Raw genomic sequence first — 20,133 nt, 5'->3', positions numbered from 1 at the left:
GCCAACCACCAACAATGTATTAAGAATATAGCATCAAGTTGAAGACTTGCCATTCTATTTTATGCTGTGTTGAAAAGTTGACAGACTTTATTATGCAGTTCCAGCTTTCAGAGAGTTGGAAGTTAGTTGGGATGGCAGAGATGGAGTGATCACTTGGCCAGCAATCTCTTCTCTAAAGCTCCAGCCCTTTGGTCAAGAATCTGGTAGCCTCCATCCTAATAGCCTTATAAATATCTGATGTTTCCTGTACTCATTTCTGACAGGCTTGTTCTGAGAACATTCTCTGTGCCAGCCACTGTGCTAAGCATTTTACAGGTATTATCTCACTTAATCCCCGTGATAGCCCTCTGAAGTAGGTGACTTATTAAACCTTTTTAAATAAGGAAACGGAAGCTTTGAGAGGTTAAATAACTTGAACAAGGTCAAATACCTAGTAAAGCGCCAGAGCTGGCATTTAAACCAAAAGCCTTCTGGCTCCAAGGTCACAGTCTTATCCACCAGCTTAAAACTCCTTTCCTGTAAGTAAGGTAGTTCTCAATAACTGGCTAATACATTTGGATTCTAATTCTTATGAAGAATGTTTCTGTCCCCATGTCTTTTACTTTCCTCCATTTTAACTCTTCTTTTTTAAATAAGGGCCAAAAATTTTAGATTTTTTTTCAGTTCTGAACTAGCATCTTATCCTCACCTTCTTGATTCCATGACCCTGGCTAGTTTGAGGTTGCTTCTCCTTAAACGCATATTCCTTTGTGTATAATAGCATCCTGCCTCTAGTCTTTGGAACTCCTGTTTTTTGGTCTTCCAAATAAAATCCAGAGTGCAGCCGTCCTTATTCTTTATCTCTGTCTCAAGACTACATGGTCAGTAACTGGATCGACTCCCCGTGAATCCTTGAATCAAATGTAGTAGCTCCTTTGCCAGTTCAAAACTTCCCCAATGACCGTTTTCTTCTCTGATCTCAAGTCCCACCGGGGACTCTTTCTCCCCATTGTCCATTTCTGTAAATTACTCCTCACTCTCCTCTGGGTGACAGAGGTTACCTAACTATTAAAATACTCCCCTTTCTCTTAAATCGTATTATCAGTCTTGCAGCATGTAATGGCACACTGTCCATTAGCTTTGTTCGTGCACCATGTAACGGTTGTAACCAACACAGACATTATGCAGACCAAACTTATTTGGGGCTACTTTGGGTCTGAAATTTTCTTAGAGGATAGTTGAAAAAAAAAAATGCACTGCATCCCATTTCTTGAACATAGGCTTGCATAATCAACCAAGTAGAAAGAAATGTTGAGATGCATTTAACCTCATTAGTTTCAGTAGGACTGGCTCTCCCCAATCCATCAGAGTTGAGCTACATTAGTGAAATTCAACTATTTCCAAATCTCATTTACATAATGGATGAGATGTGAAATGAGCCCAATGCTAGGGGAGCCACCCGGAGGCACTAAAGTTTATCACAATACGTAAGAGTTCTTTTAGATCATTGCATTAAATTTCCACTAACAAGATAACAAATTAATTGTCTGTGTTGCTGTACTAGCCCAAAGTCTATTGAGTGCAGAGTATCAGTGAGGAAGGCAGCTGGGGTTTCAAGGACTGTGGGCGGGGAAGGATGCTCAGAGGGATGTGATGAATGCTACCTTAGCTTTCTTCTGCCCCTTTAAGAAATTCTAGGCACTTCTGTAATCTGATGGTGGACTTTGGCTTTATTAGTGAGGTAAGCGAGGATGAGTAAATCAACTGTATCAGACAAGCCTCAGGACATCTAGAAATTGATCATTCTGCCGAAATAAGCACTCTGTGTTTATTAGCTGGGAGTTCATCACTATCACTTCTCCTCTTCCAATTCCTAAGAGATTTCAAAGCCATCATCATGGTATTAGCTCGTCTGACTGAACTACTAGAGATAAAGATTAGGAGATCTATCTAATGATGGGTCTGAGTTTCTGTGATTTTTTTTTCTCTTCTGTTGCAAAGAAGAGCGCTTTTCTAGCACACATTCTGGGTGTATATGTGTGTGCCTGCACGCAATTACAATGTGCCTGCATTCTGAATTGAAATAGTGGAAAAAGTAGGTGGTTTGAAGAAAGGACACCCAGTACATCTCTTAAAACAATGCAACTTCCCCATATATAAAGAAATCAATACTGAACAAGGGGAAGTATGGTAAGTTGACTTCTCTAGCTGACAGAGTGTGCCTATACAGTGGATGATATGGCACTGAAGGAATAATTAGATTTCATAACCACATTTATAATCCCAACATCCATTCATGGCCAGACTCCTACAGATATGTCCATGAGAGATGAGTACATATTGGACTGATCTCTCACAAACCAGTAAATATGCATTTATCTATTTATACATATATTTATAGACACACATGCACTTAAGCTCCTGATATCAAACTCTTTTCTCAACGTAGCTTCTAAATAAGCAGTAATCAAAATGCAAATAAGGTGACCCAGTTAGCATCCCGATCTGTATTACCATGCAGATATGCTCTGTGACTCTGTGCTCTAAAGGTAAATAGGAAGACACTACAAAAGATGCTCATATTAACCAACATTGACTACTAAGCCCTTAATATGAGGGAGAACCTAGAGAAGACTCTACCAGGGTCAAGGGTCTTAGAGCTTGGATCAAATCTGTAATTTTTGGCTTGGTCTGTCTTTAAGCTCCTTTGTGTGTAGAACAACAAGCATGCACAGAAGACTGCTTCTGTGAAGTCTCAGAATGTAAACCTTGTAGCACAAAGCTAACATGCTGGCCTGACACGGTCCCAGAATAAGGCCGGGGTCAGAGTCTTGGTTCTGCCATCCTCCCTGTGTGACACTAGGCAAAGCAAGTTACATCCCCCTTTCGGGCTCAGTTGCCCGGGAAGAATTGGACTAACTCTGAACTGCCTTGATATTACTTTGCTGAAGCTCCTTTGTACTCATCTATTGATGAAGCCTGTAACATGCCTCAGGTACATTACAGTAGCAAATTCTTAAACTACCCGAGAGCCAAGGACGTAACAAGAGTATGCTTGGTGCATTGTGCTATTAAATTGGTTTTAATTACATGTATGCATTGTTTCTTCCCTCAATACCTTTTGAAAATCCCTTTGTTATATTTTTCAGAGAGCACATAACCACTCTATTGTCTCTACTTTTTTTTTTTTTTTTAAGTAGGGGAGCAGTTACATCAGCTTTCTATTTAGTTCCATCTGTCTGCTCTTTGTCCTGTGATGTGTTCATTGTCCACAAGCGCCTGGCTCAGGGGGAAAGTGGGGCTAAAATCTAGTCCATGCTCCCCTCTCCAAACCATTAGCAATGGGGATGAATATGTACACAAGAAGCCAGGCTTTTTTCTAATTTTTACAATGGTTGCTTCTCTTTTCTAAGATCTGGGTCCTTGGTCTCTGTCCACCTAGTTGGGATGCCTTTTTCTAATTCACCCTAAGATACTGTATGAGTAGCAGAGGCTCTGCCTTTTCATGATTAAAAAAACACTTTAAGATCTTTCAGTATCCTTAAAATAAGTTACAGCTGCCTTATGCTACACAGAGATTATTAGAATGTAATTCTTCGAAAACAGGAACTTCAACCGTTTTGACCAGTGCCATGTCCCTGGTATGGTAGACGTTCGAAAAACATTTGTTGAATTAAGGAATAAGATGATGCAACAAAAATAACATTTTTATTGACTTTGGCACAGAAAAATATTATTTCCCAAATCTTAAGAGGATCCATTGCTCGATTGACTTTCTTCTGTCACATATACCCCTCTTATCGCCATGAGTGACATTCATGTGCAAACAAGAAAAAAGGGCAATGGAAGAATCTGAAAAGACAACCAGTATATGAGAAAGGAAATTACTATCAAGTTTTCAGGAGCAGTTTCCTCCTGTGAAAAGTATGTTATTTACTGCTTCACCCCACAGTCAGTGTGTTATAGGAAAGGAAAGAACATCAAGTTGAGTCAAGAGGCATGGATTTTAGCACCACTTCTGCACACAGGATATGTGTGCTTGGGCAAATCACCTGGTCTGCTGGACCTCAGTTTCCTTATTTGTGAATTCAGGCTTTCACCGTCTGCCTCTTAATATCCACAGAGATATTAAGATATGAAGGGGCAAATAGCATAATGCATGTTCAAGTTCTTTGCAAGATTAAAAGCCACTGACTGCTTCATATAGCATGCCCCCAGTTCATGCCACGCCCTGCATTCGGCTGTGTCAAGGGGACCAAGGAGGTTACTGCAGAAACCAACCATCCCAGTGGATCAGCCTCTCCCACTATGCCATCCTAGGTTTTGTCACCAGGAAACATCTGCATTTGCAAATCTTACAATTAAAAAATTAAGGTATTCAACAAGCCTGTATTAATCATATACTATTTTCCAGATATACTGCTTTCTACATTGGATATAACAAAACTAATTATTTGTGATCCCTGGGTGAAGTTCCCATCAGCCCCCTTATTTTAAAAAAAAAAAACAACTGTGAGACGAGAACCCAACTAGTTCTTACCACTTTTTACGAGCTGGGTAATTTTAGATATGTTATATGACCTCTCTGAACCTCCATTTTCTCATCTAGAAAACGGGAATAAATAGTAGCCATCCTACAAAGGTTTTTTGTTTGTTTGTTTGTTTTCCCCATAAAGAAAATGAGATAAAGTAGGTAAGTAGCTTTATAATTACTCTAAGGTGAAGCTGGTTTTTATTATCCAAGGTCACAGAGCTCATTAGAGGGATCCTGGGAAAATCAGCCATCAGAGCCTGCTTTTCCTCTATGACCCCTGTGAACTTGAGCAACCTGGGGAAGAGGTAATTGAACAGCAACTACTACTTCGAGAAACGGAATCAAAATATCGAAGCTATTGACTCACCCTTAAGGCAGTAAACAGTGCTTTGGTCTCTGACCTTTTCACATCCTGGGGCAGTCAATAACCTGGCCGCTAGATGCAGCTCCTGCCACTGATTTTGATTTGGGAGTACTTTAACCTTGAACTGAGCTCTAAGTAACCAAGGCAACAGGAAGTGAGCTTCTGTGTCAGAGGAGTAGGAATCCATAAATCAAGTCCCTAATGCAAACACAGTGCGCAGGTAAAGGTTTGAGGGGATAAGTGGTCTATGAGAAATTACCTTTGAAAATGAGTGACTGTCCCTCAATAGGCTGTAGCACAGTTTCAAAGACTTTGGGGAAAAATGTATCAATAGAGGTCAGCGGGTTATAGCAGAATGTTTTTATATAGGTTTAACAATTTTTTATTTCCTCTTGGCTCTGTCTTTAATTATGAACAGATGTTGGATCCACAAAGTTATTAGCGTTGTTATTTCTGCCTTTAAAAATGAGCTGGCCTCCAAATAAGCGAGCCACAGTGCAGTTTGTCCTGTGCTGGTGTTTGGAGATGCTCCGAACACATCTACCAGGTGTGCTCATCGTACCGTCTGTGTCTGCATTTAACATAGTGATGTTAAAGCGTTTTCATCTTCACTCATGCCTCATCTTCACTCAGTTTGAACAGCTCTGTGGTCCAGTCAGTACGATGCTATGTCGGGTTTCTTTATAATCAATCTCCAGCCTTAAAAATCTCCCTCCCACGGAGAAGGAGAAGCCAGGCTCATGATCGGACATTTTCAAATGTCCCACCACCCTGCCCTCACTCAGCATTTGTGAGAACTTGCTTCCAATCTGTTTCACATTTACCTTGGTCACTTGGGTACCTCTCCATGGAGCATCAGCTGCCACCTGGGATGAAGGGAGACGGAGACTTCCATTGGCCAGCCTGCCTGAGGCTCTCTCCCAAGAAGTCACCCATTCCAAGTCTCCGGAGACCTCCACTAACTCTCACACAGATTTTGTGGATTACAAATGCCGTTAGGTTAGCCTTTGTTTGAAACATATCTTGTATTCTTGCTCATGTATACTATTTCTTGGAGTGTTTCATGATTCTTTCACAGCCCAATAATGTCTGAGAAAACATCAGGGCTCTTTAAATTTTTCCAATTTGTTTTCAAATTCGTTGGATGGCAGCTAGCAAACAGTACGATAATAGAAAACCCTAAATTATCTAGGGTTTTTAAGACAGCTAAATCGTGACAATCTGAATTATAGTGTTTTAAGTATCATTTTATTACTTTTAACGTATTCCGTAACGTAAACACTTGAGTAGCAAAGTATGCCCAATAGAGGTATGATCAGATCAACTTTAATGAAATGATGTGGACTGAGACTAATTTGGATTGTGAACATTTGCATGAAAATGGGTACAACTAAAATGATTTGAAATCAGTTTGTTCCCTAGTGAGAGTTAAATATCCACCTGCTAATCCTGTTTATGGCTCATTCCCTGAGAGTGTCATAATTTGACCAAAGAATTACCTGCCCAACCTGTATCCACAGGTACAAAGTTGACATATCGGTAAGTTTTTCCAAAGGAGCTGTTATCCAGTAGCACTCGGACAGGTTAGCGTGGCAGAGGTGTGCTGTGGAAAGTACACCTGGATCTGGGGTCCTTCAGAGCAGCGGTTCCCAACCTTTGTAGCATCAGGGACCCGTGCTCCCATGAGAATCTAATGCCTGATGATTTGAGGCGGTGATGCTAGCGCTGGGGAGCGGCTGCAAATACAGGTGAAGTTTCTCTCACTCGCCCATCACTAACCTCCTGCTGTGTGGCCTGGGGCCTAATAGGCCACAGACTGGTACCGATCCACAGCCCAGGGGTTGGGGACCTCTGCCACAGAGTACCAAGTGGGGAATTTTCATCAGACTCAGGCCTATTGTCCCCACTTCAGATTTGTTAGCAGCACATCAATCTTCCCCAATGCCCATGCTCTGGTAGGCTTCTAGATTTTTCCCAAAGTATGTTTATTTTCTCAGTGGAAAAAGTGTTTAATATATGCTTGTGGTTTTAAAAATATTAACAATAAAGTAGGCTAAGGAGTAAAAGGTAAAACTTCGCCTGCCTCAGCAATCTCCACTGTACTTTTCTTCCTCAGAATAACCACTGTTAACTGTTGGGATGTGTCTTCTTACGGATGATTCCGTGTGCATTTTACATATGTTCTATGTGTATTCTCATCTATCCCTGGGACACCAGCATATGTTAAAAAGGGACATGCTATACACATTTACTGCACTTCCTGATTTCTGGATGGTTGTGGTTTGCAATCTTTCTGTTATGAAACTTAATGTGTCTACCTCCACTGTCAAAATGCTATGAGATATAAAATCCATAAAAGGCCTAAGTGATATTGTTCCTCACAGCATCTGGACTGAGAGTTTCGGAGACTGGGATGAAGAGTAAGAGGAAGGTAGTAGAAGGGACATGAAAATGTCAGCATGGACTTTCTTACTTAGGTGGCTTTTTAGGTGCTTCCTCCAGGTGAGATACTGGGGCCTCTGCACGCCCAGAAAGAGATGTGCTGTCGGTAGACTATGGTCGTGGGCAGGTGTTAGAAGGTGGCCAGGTAGAGCGAGGTGATCCTTAGGTTTGGCATCTGGCTATCTGAAAACTTCAGCTCGGACATTAAGAGCTGTGTGAGTTTAGTCAGTTCTCTCTTTACCTCTCAGAAACGTGTTGTCTTCATCTATAAAGTTAAGAAAATAGTAACCTCCACACACTGTGTTTCACAAGGCTGTCCTAAGGCCCAAGTGAGTTGATCTCATGGTGGCAGCAGGATGACTGCTCTGAGAGAGGACTGTCCACTCAAATTGGTTGGGGCGGGGAAATAAAGGGTCAAGAACTACTGTGATAAACCCCCATGTGTCATTGTTACTAATGCCATGTAGCCTACAGATGACAAAACTCTGAAGAGGTGACCATTTGGGATGGATTTTGTCACCCCGAGCCTCTGGACTTAGGCTCAGATGAGTTGGAGAGTCACTTTTTTGCAGCTGAAGATGTAGAAGGGACCTAGAAATCCTTGGCCGTGTCAGGGAAGAGAACTGAACCTTTGCTGGCTGGTTTCAGTTGGGCTTGATGAAGCGGCAGGTTCTAATAGTGATAGTAGCAATAATAGGAATAATAATGGGAAACACGTAGCATGGACTATTTGCCAGACACTGTCATAAGCACTTTGCATAGTCTGGTTCATGGATGCTCCCAAGCACCCCTGCGAGGGCGTTCCATCCCATTTGCACGGTTAAGGAAGCTTAAAGCTTGGAGAGGTTATGTAACTTGCTCGTGAACACACAGCTGGAAAGTAAGAAAGCCTGGATTCAAGCCGAGGAAACATGGTTTCAGAATAGCTCTTCTTACAATTTGTTGTATAGTAAATTTCCCTACAAAGGCACCTCATGAGTCTACCCAGGCTTTTCAGCATCATAAGAATGTGACTTATGATGTTTATTATGACCAGACACTCAAAAGCCCCCAAATCAGCTCTCACTTAGCCTAATGATTGTTGTTACACACCAGTCCCCACAGTGCATCTTCCGCCTCCAGCAGGCTGGTCTCTCATCTGGATCATCTTCATTTCTCCAGCTATGACAACATATGCCTTTTCCCTATCCTTACTGTTCTAGCATGAGCTCTGAAAAGCCTTTCTCACTTCTTCCCACATGAATTCCTACCTCTTTAGAACTCTCCAAGCACCTAGGAGGAGTGACACACATAAAAAAGCCCATACTTTTTTCTTCTTACTTCATCTTATTTCCCCGGCCGGATGAGATGAGAAGCCTCACAAGGGTGCAGTCCACCTTTCCCTATCATACTGCACACAGCACACAACACACAGCACAATCTTTGTAGAGATGGGCTTCTTGATCCTTGGAAGGCACAGCGTGCTCGAAGGTGAACCCGACATGTCTAAGGAGGATTATGCTGCTTCACTAGGCCTGTGCCCCGATCCGTTTCTGGGCAGCCAACTGGAATGCCATCACGATTAACCTCAGCCACAAAACCCAAACCAGTCATGCTCATTTTTTTTTTTTAAACATTCTAAAATTTCATTCTTATATCAGAAGGAGGTCAGATCATTTGACAATTTCCTCAGATCGCTTTCAGCTTTGATGTTGTCTCTCTTCCTGCTCCTTCAAAGTAACTGCAGGCTTTGGGGTTCTTGTTTTCTAGGGATGCCAAGTCCCCACTTAAAAGTGGACCAGACGGTAACGCATAGTAAGAACGAGGGCTCCTCGTCCACCATGATGACCAGGAAGAAGCCGGCTGCAGTCGACAGTGTCTCCCTTCCACCTACCCCCGTGTTATCTCTTCTTGCTGCGTCTGCAGCAACCTCGGATGCAGGTGAGCACTTTTTAGATGCGTCGGGTTCACCACAGTGAAGGTGGGCTCGGAGAAGGCCCGCTGGGAACGTGCCGTGGGATACAGGTGAGAAGAGTGCTCTGTTTAGCTGACCTCTCATAGACACCGAGCACGTGGACTGTTTCAGCACTGGATTTTTCAGGTGGGAGGAGGTCTAAGAAAGGAAGGAGGTCAGCTCGGAACCTAGAAGCAAAAGTCTTCCTATAGAAGCTTTCCAGTTTATTCCAACACCAGTCCAGTGAGTAGCAACTGAATGATAACAGTATCCATTACTCTTTATCAAGATTTAATAACTATGAATCTCTGCATCATCCAGGGCCTTGTACGTGTTATCTCATGTAACTCACAAAAGAACTCTGTGAAGTAAATACTTGTGTCTTCATTTCAGAAGACAAAGCTAAGAGTAAAGGAACGTGACTCAGGGACCTGTGGACAGTCGGGATTCCAACTTGGCTCCTAAAGCCGTGTGCCCACTCACTGCATTTCACCACCTTTCCAGGGTTGGGGGACAGCGTCAGAGTTTCCCTGAGGCCTTGATTCATTCTACCCCCGTGATGTCATGAATCCCCCAGTTGTCACAAGACTCTTCCCCTGGCAATTGATAAAATATAAATTCTTTATTCGGACATCCCAGATGCTCTGCCTTCCTCTACTTCCCGTATAATCTCTCACAAGTCCCTGTGAACCAGCCCCAATTGTACCACACTCATACCTGCTCAGAGGAAAGGAGGCCTTGGACTTGGCTTAACACCTTTCTCTGAGGACAGGCTTACTCAATTCCTGCTCACATCCTGCTGATCTTCAAGGCCCAGCCAGTCACACCTCTTTTGTATGCCTGCAGCATCCAGTGTCTCTATGTGCATTTATCACCCACTCATAGGCTAAGTGAGAAATGTCTTCTATCTGAGTTCTTCCTCATAACAGAATTGTACGTACTTCAGAGGTAGAATCTATGATTTAGGTTCTTGCTATCTCCATGGCACACAGAACGAGGGCGCATTCCATAAACATTTGTCAAATTCATGCATTGGTAAATGTTAAGCATATTGTAGTATTTAGAAATGCCTATTATGATTAGAAGCCCAAGGAGAGACTCATTATTGATATTCACTCCAGACTCGTCTTCTAATGCAGCAGGTTGCTTTGAGCAGAGAACTCAACTTGTCTACATACCTACCTCCTTCAGAGTAATTATTGGTAATTAGAAAATGAGCCTAATTGAAATAACAGAAAGAAATAATTGGAAGGACACTTCCTAAAGCGAGTTCAGCAAAATATTAGTAGGTATTTTGTGATAAAAGGTGTTTTCATAGTTAAATGAGTGTGGCAAATACTGCATTCCACCTGCTTGCTTTCAGCAGGGCTGTTCAGAACCTTTAATTGACCAGTGTTCACTGAGAGGGTCCAGGAGGGAGAGATGTAGAATTTCACAATCTTATTTGACCACAAAACCCATTTTTCCGGAAATAACTCTTAACATCTCTTTGGAAATGGTGTTCTCCTCAGCCATTTGGGAAATCTTGCTCTGAAGGAATGGGATCATCTCTCAAATATGATCATAAATCTTCACATCTTTCACATGCGAGGTATGAAATGAAAAGTTTTGGGGGAAATGCCAGGTAAATAATGGCAGTGATAAGTACAAGAAGAGACGGGAGGAGGGAGAGCCACAGAGGAGTGGGGAAGAGGCTGCCCCTGAGCCGTGATGGATCAGCAGCCCCTCGTGGGAGGGCGTGCAGGCAGAGGACGCAACGTGGCGGAGTCCTGGGAGTGAGAACTGGTGCCTTGCCTGCAACTCAGGGAAGTCATCACTGGGCTGGAGTGAAAGATTTGGGCCAACGTCTGCACTACTCACCCAGAAAATTGCTTATTCGACCTTGTCGGTTAAGCTCTGGAGACCTCCCTTTATGGATTTAGAAATTAGCCTGCGTGTTTCCACCTTTGCTTGCCGAGCAGATATTTCCCAGGGGCAAAAGACAGGTGGTCCCCCATTTTCTTCCCCCTGAACTCTTTCTAGTCAGTGTAAGAGAACTCATTCTTGGGATCCCAGCCTTCTATGGGCTTGCCTCCTCTATTTGCATTCAGCAATTTACAAATATGCCAGAGGGGTGTAGAAACAGCAGGTGGGGTTAAACTTTTAAACCTGCCTCTCTGCTAATCAGAGCTGAGCCAAAGTTCTCCTGGTTCAGGGTTCAGGAAGGGGCTGTTTATTTTGGATAGTGCGACATTGAGACCCTCGTGAGAATTTCACAGATTTGGTCCATTTCCGGGTCTCAGGCTGCTGAGCAGAACCTTTGGGGGAAAACAGGCCAGAGATCTACCCCAGGTGTAGGAGGCCAGACCTTCCTAAGATTCTGCTCCCCACAGAGACACAGCTTCCCACAAACTGGAGAGAGTTAGGGTCCCCCAGGCTTGGCTCTTGTCCAATGCCCTGTTTCACACATGATTCAGAGATTTGCCTGAGGTCATGCAATTGGACTGGAACCCAATTTCTTGATTTACAGCTTAGTTTCTTGGGGAATCTCACTTCGGTCATAGGCCCAACATTACCAAAGGCAGACTTCTTTCTCTGTAGCTATGGACTCTACTTCTTTTAGAGAACAGTGAGTGGAACTCCTAAGTTGATGAGGGTAGCAAGCTTTAACCATCTCAGGCACACAGTAGACAGTTAATAAATCATTCTGGGTTTGATTTCATTCAGTTGGGTGCTTGTGCATTAGTCATATACATTTCTGATGAGACAACTCACTTATTTTTTGTTTTCTTTAGAGTCAGTCCGCTTATTCATCTTTTCCTATAAGCAAGGTAATTTAGAATTACTTCTTGCTGTGTACAGAAATTAATTTATTTTTCAAAAGGTCGGCATTTCTAAAGAATGGGTTTGAAGACCCAGACAAGTGCATGGAGGGGGGCGGGAGGGCGGGGGATAAGGAAAGAACAGTAAAACTAAGTGGCTTAGAAAGCAAAAATAAGAAATTATTTACTGAAATGAAAAAAAAACTGAAAAATTCAATTTTTTAGAAATTTCTTTCATTTTAGAATACTGGATGCTAAAGTGTCTAGTACAGTTCCTGGCACATAGCAGATGCTTAGTAGATAAGCACTGAGTGAAATGAATGATTGCAGGGCAGTAGCCGTGTGCCGACAACAGAACGAGACACGGTGAGAAACATCTGAGAAAAACATGCTTGATCTCAGAACTGCTTAATAATCAAACGGAAGACGTTTGACAGACATGTGGTAGGCTGTTGGTAAATATTTGCCAAATAGTTAATCAGTCTATAGTCCTACCGGTACTTTTTCAGACAGGTGATCTTTGACAAAATAAAAAAAGAAGAAACATCTCCCATTTTATTTTATAAACATTATAATGTCGGAGAAATGAAGGCAGGTGAGAGGTTTTAAAAAATGTCTTTTCTAGCTCAAGAGTGTGTGTGTGTGTGTGTGTGTGTGTGTGTGTGTGTGTGTGCGCGCTGTGGGTTTCGTTTTGTTTTGTTTAAGGCAAGTTTTTAGCTTCTCAAAGTCTGGGAAGCATGCAGATTTTGAAGTTATTGATTTAGAGGGTGAGGTGGAAGGGGAGCAGCAGGAAAGGGTGGCCGGACTTGAGAACATGTCAGTTTGAACCACTGGGAGAAAGGGATGGCAGTGGCTGCCACTGGTGCTCAAGCAGGTCAGCCTTTGTGATCAAACCGTTCAATCGCTATTGATCAACTGCAGTCTCCCGGCACAAAGAAGGAGGTCTGATTCAGGGAGCAGTGCATTATCATTCTGAGTAATTAGGGCTAATGCAGTAAAAGCTTCAATAAAGTTTTTTCAAAGCGCTGCATAATTTGAAATAACTTCTATCGCTGTTCCAATAATAATTAATAACCATATCAGATAATCTATACCTGAATGAGTCGGGCAAATTTTTCTGATTGTCTGCCTATTGAGCTAACTTCTCAGGAGGTCATGCAACGTGTCGAGAATGTATGATATTACTACTGAAACATGCCCCCCTCTTTATATTTAAGATGAGACTCCTTTGTTAAGTAGACTACAAATTTTAGAGGAATTCATTTAGTGAAACACCAAGAAAACAATCTCTAGGGTTCTGCACCGGAAAGTCTAGAATAGGAATGATGGAAAAACAAGCAATCATATCCTTCTTGTTCTCTTCTTGTTCTCTCTCTCTGTCTCTTTGTCTCTCTCTCTATCTCTTGCAAACACGCAAATACCAATAGTCTCTCATCTTAAATCCAAGGAGAAAAAAAGACACATGTCAATGTCGATATCACCAAATCTCAACTGCTCATGGTGTAGCCCAGTAAGAGATAAGAAGAAAGCAGGCTGAGCATAGCACTTCATTTGTATCTGTTTTGTATCCAGGCTAAGTCATTATTCTTCACACTATATGATCTGCCTTTAAAACTGCGAGAGCCTATGAGTAAGTGGAAATATTTAAGCTTCACAAGTCTATTAAATTTTTAGACATTTTGCTCTGAGTCAAGGACTGATATTAGGTAAATCATTTAGTTATTAACCAAACAATCAGCCCAGTGAGAACTAATGGATGCTTATAATCAAGATGTGAAACCTTAACCTTGAAAAATTACCTTTACAAATAAAAGAACAGGTTCTTAATTCTAATGGAATCAGAATGAAATCCAGTAGTCTAGTAGCTGGAACGAAATGATTGTGAAAATTGCCTCTAACTCCCAAATTCTCGGATGCTTGAATTTGCTCTTAACCAGCTAAGGGGCCCAAAATAATGAAATAATATACAGATGCAAAAAGCAGTGAACAGGAATTTAAGACTTATAAAATTATTTATTTCACTTGCTTTTTGTACTATGTGGAATCATGATCTGAAACTCCTAACCAAAATAATAGCTCACTTCAGCCAAAAGTCTTGTCTTTCAAAAGAACCAAAACAGAGCAAGTAAATGTGCAAGTTAATAGGATTTGGAACATTCAAAGGCCATAAGTATACAAACTGAAGAAGTCTCCAAATTGTAAAATGAATTCTTACAAGTCCAGACTAATCACTTAAAATACACAGTAGAGAACCTTAAAAAAAGATCTAGAGAAAATAAAACTTTATTTTAGAAACAAATTATTCAAGTTGTCTGGAAAGTGCTACTTATAAACCTATTTTGAAGCAGCACAGAATGACTGTTTGCTCTGGGAGCTGAGCTGAATGTGAGGCTCCTGAAAAGGCCTCATGAAGTGACCTTGAAGGATTAGAAGTTCTTTGCCTCCCTGAAGACCTCATCAAAGGCTTTCTGAAAAGCCTCCAGAAATTATTTTTGTGTTTGCCCAAAAAGGACAAAATAAGCTCTTTCCTAATTTAATCTGGACATCCTAGCGCAGCTGAGCCGAGCCCATGGCCAAGGCTGTAGACATCCAGAGACACACCAGACTCTCCAGAATCTGGTTTCTGCCTTCTCCTCCAATCCCCTTGCCTTGGAAATGTCAGCCGGCACCAGACTTCTTTGGAAAGCCCCTCGCCCCGAAGCAGAGTGTAATTTTCAAAAAACTATATAAACTCGTTTCAAAGAGTCGTGGAACTTTGATGAAGAACCCAACGTGGTGATAAAGCTGGTCCATAGAACAAGTGGAGGGACAGCATTATGTGAATGCAGGCATTAGGGAAAGAACATCAAGCAGTTGCTCAGCTAATGTCCTAATGGGCAATCAAACCATAACCTCTGAGCTGGTCTTTTCTACTGGGCAGAAACCATTTACATCTTTTCTTGGCAAAAACTTAAAAGTTATCCTTTTACCAGGCAGAGTCTGAGCCTTTTAATCAGTAGTGGATGTCGATAGTGAATCCTGTAAAATGATACAGTAAGACTCCAAAAGGACATGCAGCCTTCCATTTGCCTCGTTTCTAAGTTTTGGCCCTTTTTTCTTAACACCACACACAGGCCATGCAATGCTATAGTTGGATGCATGTGTTCTTGCTCCAGATCTCCTGCATCGAAATCTCAGAGCTGTACTTACCAGCTAAATGATCTCACACCTCAGTGTTCACATCTGTAAAATGGGGGAAAGCGTACCACCTAGTATAGAGGATTGTGGTACAGAATAAATGAGATATGAAAGGATGTGAAAATCTTAGCAGAGTGCCTACCTAGCACACAGGAAGAGTATGAGTGCTAATCTTGCCTCTGCTATTGTTGTTGTTATTATTGTTGCTATTTCTGCTTTTCACCCTGGAATGTTCCTCTCTCCCTCACCTACCCCTCAACCCATCTGGATGACTAATTCATGATTATTCTTTAAGACTCAGCATAGGTGCCTTTAACTCTAAGAAGCCTTCCCTTACACGCACTTTGAGAACCATCCCTTGTCCAATTTGCATACCACATTTTCTGTGCCATACAGCTCCCCATAAGCCCATTGATCATTCATCTCTACATTTAATAGTGTCTGTGCTCATGCCTCCATCCCCTGCTGGACTGTCCACTTTCCTATTGTCAGACTTAATTCAACTTTAAAAGCCCAGCACCTAGCACTGAGTGGGCAAACAATAGATATTCATTAAATATTGGTCAAAATGCATTGAACAAGTGTTTCCTATGCAAAACCATCCGATGCATGAAAAGACGTACTCTAGCATTGTATTCATTAGAGTTGAGAGTCAATTCTTTGCCTTGTTTTCCACATCAGCACCAGAAAACAGTTAACCATCCTGGGAACATTGAGCACAGGGAGCAACCCGAGAGGGACCTCTGGGGCTTCCAGAATTCTTTTTTCAGTAATGGCAGACCAGCTTCTGGCTAATCCACCAGAATATCCTGAGGGAAGATTATTGTCAAGTTGAAGAGTCAGCCTATATGGTATGCATACACAGCACAGTACATGAGTATGTGTTTATTCAGAGAAGGAGAAGCTTGTGTCTCCCTTCACTCGAAAGTTCTATGGGATTTTTCAATATGAGTCACTTGGTGGAAAGCTGGAGATTGCATTGGCCTAAGTGTACTTTATTTTATATGTGGTCATCTTGCATTGTGGCTGGAGTATTGGTTTCTGGAGGGCGGCGATCATTTCCTATGTAGTTTTTGTCTCATTCAGTAAGTACCGAGTATCACATGAATTTCTGGAAACTTGGATTATATGGGATGATGATAAGAGAAGCAAAAGCCAGGAGCATAGCTATTAAACAACCTATAATCGTATTTGGGTGTCAACAACCTCGTATAGTGTTGAGTGCATAGTAGACACCCAATAAATAAGTCAAGATTTGATTTAACTATTTTTTTCTCTCCAGAGCTCAGATTTTAGGGAAGACAGAAGGTTTAATAACAGGTTTAAAAGTCTGTCTGTGAATTTAACTCAATTTATCCTCTCAGAATGCTTCCTACAGATTACGTTCCCAACCACCTCTTGCCACAGTCAGACCCTCTTAAAAATAGAGTAATGATAATAATACATTTTATCTTCTTCCCAGTGATAGTATCATTCACACCTCCACTGAAGCCCTGTGGGAGGTTTGGCTGTGAGGTATCAGCTCAGGGGGAGTCAGGTGCGATTATTGTAATGAGGTCTCCAGGCTCGGTTGAAATGCAGGAGAGAAAACCTCCCATACGTGAAGCAATGTCTATTAAGATACTCGTGTTGTATCAAATATTCTTTATAAATGTGAAAGGATGAAAAGAAGCTCATCCAGGTGCAGATTTTATGCAGCCAAGAACGAAAGGGCAGAAATATTTTATGATCGGTTTTGTGATAGTGGTTTGCCTGCCTTATTCACTGGCTCTTTCCATTTCCAGAAGTCTAATTAGATTGTTGGTTTAATGGTGGCGAGATAATTTAGTGGCAACTGAAAGCAACTGTGTTAATGAGAAGGGGGGACAGTACTTTGGGTTTCCTGTAATTAATGGAGAGTTTTTGAAAAACTTATTGGTTCCGGTGAAGTTGGCATACGGAGCCCAGCTGTTGAGAAGCGGGGTGAGATCTTTCCTGCTCATTGCTGCAGAAATGGCCTTAGGCAACATGGAAGAACTGTGTAATGACTGTCTTTTAAGAATGATCTTTAGTGATCTAGGCAGGCTATAGTCAATCTATGAGAGAGGAAAGACAGAGAGAAGGAGACAGAGAGAAAAAGAGGCAGTAGAGAGAGAATAGAGTAAGCATTGTGAGCCAGATGTGAGAAAGCAACAGACAGAAAGACAGAAAGTAATAACACTCATCCGTCAGCCCTCATCATTCTCCTTCTTGGAGCCACTGGAGTAATACCAGAGTATCCTCCCAGGGGATCCAGTTCTCCTGCTGCTTCAACTGGAATTGACCAGATAAGACTGGATTAGAATAGACCAGAAGGGACCTCTGCAAACCCTTTCATGTCACAGATGAGGAGATTGAGCCTAGAGAGAACGGAATTAAAATATTACCTGATTAGGAACCGGGAAACCTTTCTGGCTACCACACAAATGTATAGTGGAAACTGGATTCTGGGATCAGGGATGTTGTACATCCTGCAGTATTTATTTCTTTGTTCCCTTAGGTAAGTCTCAGAGTCTAAGTGAGACTTCTGAGTCTTGGTTTCTTCATCAGTGAAATGGGAAAAATAATGTCTGCCTTTTAGGCAGTGGTGGAAAAAAAATGAAATAGCAGATCAAAACACCAATCACATACTTAAAACAGTATATCACTTTTATGACTCCTCTCGTGTCAAAAATGATGTCAGTCACGGCATGTTATGATGTAATCATGTTAAGTCACAATTTAGTCATGTTATGACTCAGATCATAACATCCGTTAACTATCTTTAGAAGTGTTATCCTCACTCCACCCTCCAAATACCCTTATCTTAGGGCACAAAACCTCCCTACCCGTGAGGCTATTAACTGCTACATGGAGCTCATCTGACTGGAACTTCTATAAGTCTTTGTTAGCAAATGTCAAATATTTTTAAGCACCTGTAATGTTGATACATGAAGGTATAAGATTACTTATACTTACTGCCCTACGGGAACTTTCATATTATTTGGGAAGGCCTGACTTCAAAACATGAGATGACCAAATAATATGAAAAAATAAATGGAGTAAATAATAATCTCGGATATTAACAGAGCTAGAATTTAGCAATCGACAAGTCATTAATTTCCAACTGAATGCTGCTACGGGAGTTCAGAAGACAGTGAGACAGGTGATCTGGGAAGAGAAGACTTGAGATGGCCTTGAGATGGCCTCATCTAAGGATGACTCAAAGTCAATAAGCAGACAGAAGCAGGAGGGACAAGTTTACAACATCTCTGAGACAGAGAGTGAATGTGGAAATAACAGACGAGGCTGGAAGAAAGGTTTGGAGTCAGAACATGGTGTTATGGTGTTCCTGAAATTCTAGAATGAGACGTGGTGAACATTCTGAAAGGCAGTGACAAAATGGCAGCCATGGACCAATAGCTGTCTGCAGTTGTATTTTGATTGAACTACAAAGGGTTTCATGTTTTTTTTTAAATTAATTGGCATCTTGTAAATGTCAGAAGATTTATATGATAATCGAGATTTATGGCTTTTTGACACAGACTGTCTGATATATCACTTTGTGCTCTTAAATGGCAACAACTGATTGATACAGAATAACATTTGTCAACTAGATGGGCCATATTCTCTTTAGTTTTCCAGGTCCTCCCCTCGTCCCCGCTTCCTTCCTTCATAATCCAGTCCAACTTCACTCATCGTATGAGACTGTCTGTCTCCCTATAGGAAACCATTAACGGAATTTGAACCAGAGAAAGCAACAGGATCCAAACAATGTGCAAAATGCATAATCTAGCAGAAGTAACATTGCAATCTGTAGTAATATCTTGTGTCATTTAATTATGGAATTTGGGGGTTGGAAGAGCCCTTAGAGATTACGAAATTGAGAGAAATTTTTATGAGAGAAAGTTGGCACTCCAATGCATTTAACAGCAGAAAATTAACAGGGAAATCCAGGTTTTTCTCATTCCTTATCTAGCTCCCTGTCTTCTTTGCTTTCTTAAGGAAAACTGGTATGAAACTGACTTTGAAATAGGGAAGCCCTTGCTTAAATCCTTGAGTCTATGACCTCTTAGATGTGTGCCCTTGGAAAAATGATTTAACCTCTGAGGTCTCAGTTTTCATCTCTGTTCTGTACAGATAGTAATGTCCTTGTGTATTTGCTATCACAGTTAAATGAGGAAATATGTGAAATTCTGCAGACTGCACTGTAGATTCATCAAATGTTAGTTTCTTCCTCTTCCCCTTAGTTTCATATGAAAACAGGAATGGTTCATTCCACTTACTTTGTATAATCTTTGATACAGTACGAGTGGATGTCATAAAAATAATTATTGAGTAAATGAAGTATTGAAAACCGCACATAACCTCCTCTAGCAAAGAATAAAAGCCCATTTTCTCCCCTCTTCCCCACTCAGGACTCCTAAAATGTGACATTATTTTAGTGTTGTTTGTAACTAATTCAGTTTGTTTTATGAGATATGCTTTTGAAAACAACACAGGGAGAGAGCTCAGCTGCTTCCACCTCTCAGAGGTTTTCACCTGTGGAAGAATCCTCTTCCCCAGGAATTGTTCATCTGTTTCTTTGGTTCCTCTTTAAACTAAGAGAGACCAGGTAGCTTTCATACACGGTGAGGAAATGTGACTTTGTGCTACCAGTGGACGGGTTCATAAGACAGAGCAAAGGTACTGATGGAGGGAATTTCAACTGTTCAATGATCCCAGCAATGTCTGTGAACACCCTGTGTGGCCTGGACCCAGGGCTTGCTCCATAAAGATGACAGAGCTCAGAACAAAAGACAGTAAGCCCGATATTAGCTTTAAATTCAGCAGGGGATCCAGACCAGCCTCAAGCGGTGTTCCTTGCTTGCTGGAGTTTCAGTGCTCAAAAACACTCCTCTAAAGG

The 20,133-nt window shown here is 41.6% G+C and overlaps 1 protein-coding gene across 1 annotated transcript in view; it reads left to right on the top strand.

Annotated features, from left to right (window-relative positions):
• Window positions 1-20,133, top strand: part of SETBP1 (SET binding protein 1) — a 324,498-nt gene that overhangs the window by 292,072 nt on the left and 12,293 nt on the right. The window contains 1 exon segment of the mRNA XM_039842615.1: window positions 9,069-9,239. Coding sequence (XP_039698549.1) covers window positions 9,069-9,239 — 171 coding nt within the window.

The sequence above is a fragment of the Pteropus medius genome, unplaced genomic scaffold (assembly GCF_902729225.1).
Source record: "Pteropus medius unplaced genomic scaffold, Ma_sr-lr_union100, whole genome shotgun sequence".
Lineage (NCBI taxonomy): Eukaryota > Metazoa > Chordata > Mammalia > Chiroptera > Pteropodidae > Pteropus > Pteropus medius.
The sequence above is the reverse complement of the archived record's forward strand: the minus strand, read 5'-3'. Positions and strand labels throughout refer to the sequence as shown.